This window comes from Geospiza fortis, unplaced genomic scaffold (genome assembly GCF_000277835.1).
Source record: "Geospiza fortis unplaced genomic scaffold, GeoFor_1.0 scaffold40, whole genome shotgun sequence".
Taxonomy (NCBI): Eukaryota; Metazoa; Chordata; class Aves; order Passeriformes; family Thraupidae; genus Geospiza; species Geospiza fortis.
This window is the reverse complement of record NW_005054297.1, coordinates 160,058-164,941: the sequence shown is the minus strand read 5'-3', so window position 1 is coordinate 164,941 and position 4,884 is coordinate 160,058. Positions and strand designations below refer to the sequence as shown.

The window sequence follows — 4,884 nt, the reverse complement described above, 5'->3', positions numbered from 1 at the left end:
TATGGACAATGCTACCTCACACATCCATTCAAGGCAGGCTGACCTTTGCTGCCTCATTGTTGCTGATTCATCCGTACAGATATAAATAGAACACTTCTTGAAACATCTCAAAAATCCGATTCGCCTCTTGAGCAAGGAGCTCCCCATAATATAATGAAGCATCCTACAGATCTACTCCATTTTTTGATTGTTGCATTTTCACTTTGAGGATACAAGTAAAGAATATGTCAACATATTAATTCACAGGAAGGCGTTGAGACCGACTCCTGATACCTTGAAAACGACTGACCAATTTGCTTATCTTGCACTCTGTCTTCTAACTTCAAATGAAAATGAAACTTGCCCTTGCTTACCTAAATGTCACTTAAACTCTGCTAAGTAGCAAAACCTAATAAAGTATACCACAGTCATCAAATAAATATTCTTGCTTTTAAAAATACACATGAAACACTGCATGTCACAGCTCTCACTGTCTAACAATTTCATGTGGTGCGCATATGTTTGCTCAACAGCAAGCTGTGCTCAGCTGCCACTGAAGTTAGTGTCAGTTGATGCTTACAGGCACTGGAGATTTTAAAGCTACTTGTAGTTATGTAAATTCTATTATTCAGTGAGCACTTACTCTTCAGCTTAAGTAGCAGATACTTGTATGCCATACCTGAGCCATCAAACACTTACATGGTAAGACCATTATGCAAACAGTCACTTTGAATTCATACCATATGCAAATGTAGAGATAAAAATCTTAAGTAGAAAGAGTAAATGTCTTCTTCAAACCCAACAAAAAAACATGCTCTAGTGTTTATGAGCAAATAATATGAGAATGTGATTGTTTTTCCAGAAAAAAATACAGAAATATTTATTCATACAATTTGAGTTTTGGAAGCCTACCTAAATTCTGTATGTATAAGGCAAACTACAGTTCCACATGTACATGAAGGGATTTTTCTGCACAGCATCGATAACCTTCCTAACCACACTAGAAGTTTGACTAGGTTATTGTAATATACCAGAAAAGGTATATTACAATAACCTAGTTACTTTAGAACCTCGGTTACTTTATCCTTATAGAATATGAACAAGAAGAACAAAACCACTCAAGCCCAAAACCACAACATTCCAACCCAATTTATGACGTACTGTGTGGTGGTAAAACTAGCTCTAAAAAAATTCAGCAGTTGATTGTTATTTTCTTTCAACCTTTTTATTTGTCAATGCTGAGTCAAAAGGGAAGAAAACATCCACTGTAAATTATTTCTCTCAACCTGATGACACTGTTAAACTTGAAGGAAATTATTCTGACATAATTTTATCTAAAAAAAGTAACAAAAGAGAAGCTGCTAAAATAGAGTTTAGCAGAGTTCATAACAAAAAGCATGACATAATCTGCTTTAAGAATTTCATAACCACAATACAATTTAACTTACAAAAGGTTTTCATGTTGAAACAAAAAAAAAAATCTAAATTAAAAACCATAAAAACCCCAAGGTTTAAAAATTTAGATAACAGATTATGGCAGTGACATACAGAGCTTTGCAGATGTTTACTGAAGTAAACAGTAAACTTGCTTACAGAAGACAAGCATTACTAGTGTACTTAAACCACCCAGAATCCACAAAGCTGAGCAGCAACACTTTCTCCATTTCCCCCAGTACAGTTTTCATGAGCAATGTTCTGATTTTGCCAGTGACAACTCTTACAAAGCAAATTCAAAACTATTAATTTGGTAGCTTCTACAGAAACAAAGTTAATTCAACCAGTAACCTGTATTGAAGGAATTAAAACAAAGGAGGAATGCTAACCATGGGGTTTTTCATGTTAACCATTTCAGTATTCATTTTATATGTTATGCTATAATTTTAAAATGGAAACTATTTTCACCATTGAAAATGCAAATAGCACTGTTAGGTTTGGCATCAAAGCATATGAACTGGGGAAAAAAACCCTCTAGTGTACCCATCTAAAAAAATATAATTCCATTTGAATACAAAATGAGAACTGTCATTTCCTTATTATTGACAAAACAGGAAAAACAAAGTTTGTTCTGTGGAATAGTTTAGTCTGATACAAATGATACAAAAATTTTCCATGTGTACATGATGAAAAGATCTGACTTAAAGCACCAGCTATCGGAAGGATTTTAACACTGTATTGCAAAATTATGGGAAAGGAATAAGTGGTTTTGAAAGTAAACCTCAGTCAGATGTAGTTTTAAAATATTTACATTCTAATGTAGATATGATAAATATTTTATCAAAACAATGTATAATCTGCTGGAGGATATAAAAAAATATTCCCAGCTAAACTGTTTACAAAAATGCACCATCAGTGAAAAGAGTTAGGGACTACCAGTTTACCAGAGAAGTCCCAGTTCAAACATAGAACACACATCCAGCATTAGAGTCAGTATTGATTTTCGTATTTCTAAAACTGTAACACATTATTTTAATTGTTAAGTATGTGCTTCAATATACTTCATTCTATATGATTCTAAAATGATTTAAAATTGACAAGAGAAACATCCACAGCTCACATACAGAAACAGTAACTTCAGTGTCATCCATCCCTCTTTTTTACTAAAAAGCTGTCATTTGGCCCTGATTTAGAGAAGTGTTTAAGCAACTGAGCAATGTTTACACTGCACTGAAGTCAGTACGTATCAGACATAATCTGTAACTAGGCACATGCTTGTATGAATTTGAGGCCTACAAAAATAAATTGTAACAACATCTAAATTCTTAAATACGATGAAAGATTGCACTGAAAATCTGGTTCAACACTGTCATGTAAAAGCTGTGCAATGTGGCTTTTCAGTTTGAAGAGTCTTCAACAAGCTCCCTAGTAAATCAGCTCACCAACTAGAGTTCTAACCAAATACTGAGTCTGTAAATGCTTCTATCACACACAAGGTGGTATAGAGTTTATGTTTGGCTAATACTATTTTAGAACAGCCTTGAGGCCATTTAGAGAAGCGCTTTTCACTATCAGCCCAAGCCTGAAGGTATTTCTGGCTTGATGGCACAGAATCCTCACAGTGTTCTGCTCCCTCTCATCTACACAATACAGTCTACGTAAAGACTCAGTACTAAACTAAATTAAATTTTTTGTGCTATCTGACCTAGGCAGGAGTAACTGATTCCACAGATTTTTTTCATTTACACCCCTGTACCTCCTCTGAAGTCAGCAGACATGTTTTTATTTCACTGAAACACAGCACTTGCATTTAAATTTTACTTTTTATGTGTAGTGCTTAATTTGCCACTAAAACCTATGACTTACACTTGCTGTCCATGGAGGACCAAAAGTGCATTTCCATACCGATGTGCTCGATCTTTGAAACACCATGCTGTAATAAAGCAAACTAAATCCTGTAAATTTAACAAAGATCTCATCATCTAAGATTTTAATCCATACAGACCTAGCACAAACCACGTACAGCACAGTATCCTAAGGTAATTAGAAAGATGTTTGCATAGCAAATCTTCTTCAAATTTCTCCTATGGAACAGATGAAGCTGACCACCAATACAAATTTCAATCACAAGAGTGCAAAGTGGTGCTTAATCCTCACTATCAGCTTCTCTATCTCTCTGTACCTCTACTTCCTCCTTCACTTTGCTAACAGCAGAGGACTTTTGGCAAAATAAAGCAGTTATTTCCAGCCTCCATTTCAAGCAAGTTAGTGTCACTCATTAAAAGCAAGAGGGGAACCTCCCCTAGGCTCTCACTTAACGTTTTTTTGCTTGAAGAGAAAGAACATCCCAGCCCTTGGTTGCCTCTATTAAGTGTCTCTGTCCATGACTTATCCATTCTTCTTGGTCCATATATACTCTCCCACAAAACCAACACTTAAAGAGACACCGAAGTGCTTCAGCTGGTGAAGTTTCCACCACTTGGTAGTTGTTTTTGTGGGTCTTTTTTAGCTTCATTTTTAGCATACTCCGCTTTTTTGCTTGGTTTCCTGTCTCAGCATTCTGAAGAGTAAGACGCTTTCGATAACGTTTGACACCAAGACAACTACTCGTCCTTTCTGACAGAACTACTTTCAGGACCTGACCTTTATACTTGTTGATAGTCTTCATGACATTAATTATCTCTGGTGAATCAACATCAGGATGGTTTAATACCACAACTGGCTGATTACGACGAGGGCATTTTATCAACTGATTCGTTTTCAGAGGAAGAAGTCGAAGACGCCTTGCTGTCAACAGGTATGACATATCAGAACTTGAAGTGGTTTCTGACTGAGCTCTTGTTTTCCTCTTAGGAAGTTCTCTGAAGCTTGTTTGTCTTGCCTTATTTTTGGGACTTTTTGAATAAGGCTTGCTTTGCTTGCTCACATCACTGCTTTTCTGAAATGCTACACTAGTTTGCTTGCTGTTATTTTTAGCACTTGCCTCTCGCTTTGGTCGTTGCCTGAGTGATATAGTTTGGGACTCAGCACTTGGTTCACTCTGATTAGGCAAACATGGGAAATTACTGCTGAGTGCCTCAGAAACACTGACGGGGACTGGACGAGGCAGAAACATTTCATTGCGATGCACAGGAGCTGATGTTTCACCCTTGTTTTCTATTCCATATGAGCTTTGACTGCTAGTAGCATTCAGCACTCTCAGCATTGTCCCTTTGGGGATAAACACTGGGGTAGCAACATGGGAATTTTTAGTTACCCTGTTTTTAGAAGTTCTTGCAAATGTAAGGAGCTGATCTTCACTGTGTTCTTCACTAATCACACTTCTTCCACCATGTGCTTCAGACAAAGTCGCAGGTTGTTCCACTTCCGTGGCACAAACAGCTCCCTCACAGCTTCCTGAACTTTCTTGAGGCAAAAGCAACTTCTTACTAGAAGCCTGACATCTCAAGGGCATGGATTTCATGTTAGGTT

The 4,884-nt window shown here is 36.7% G+C and overlaps 1 protein-coding gene across 1 annotated transcript in view; it reads right to left on the bottom strand.

Moving 5' to 3' along the window:
• Positions 1-1,185: 1,185 nt before the first annotated feature.
• Positions 1,186-4,884, bottom strand: part of ZNF518B (zinc finger protein 518B) — a 12,693-nt gene continuing 8,994 nt past the window's right edge. Inside the window, exon 4 of the mRNA XM_005415411.2 lies at positions 1,186-4,884. Coding sequence (XP_005415468.1) covers positions 3,728-4,884 — 1,157 coding nt within the window. The 3' untranslated portion in view covers positions 1,186-3,727.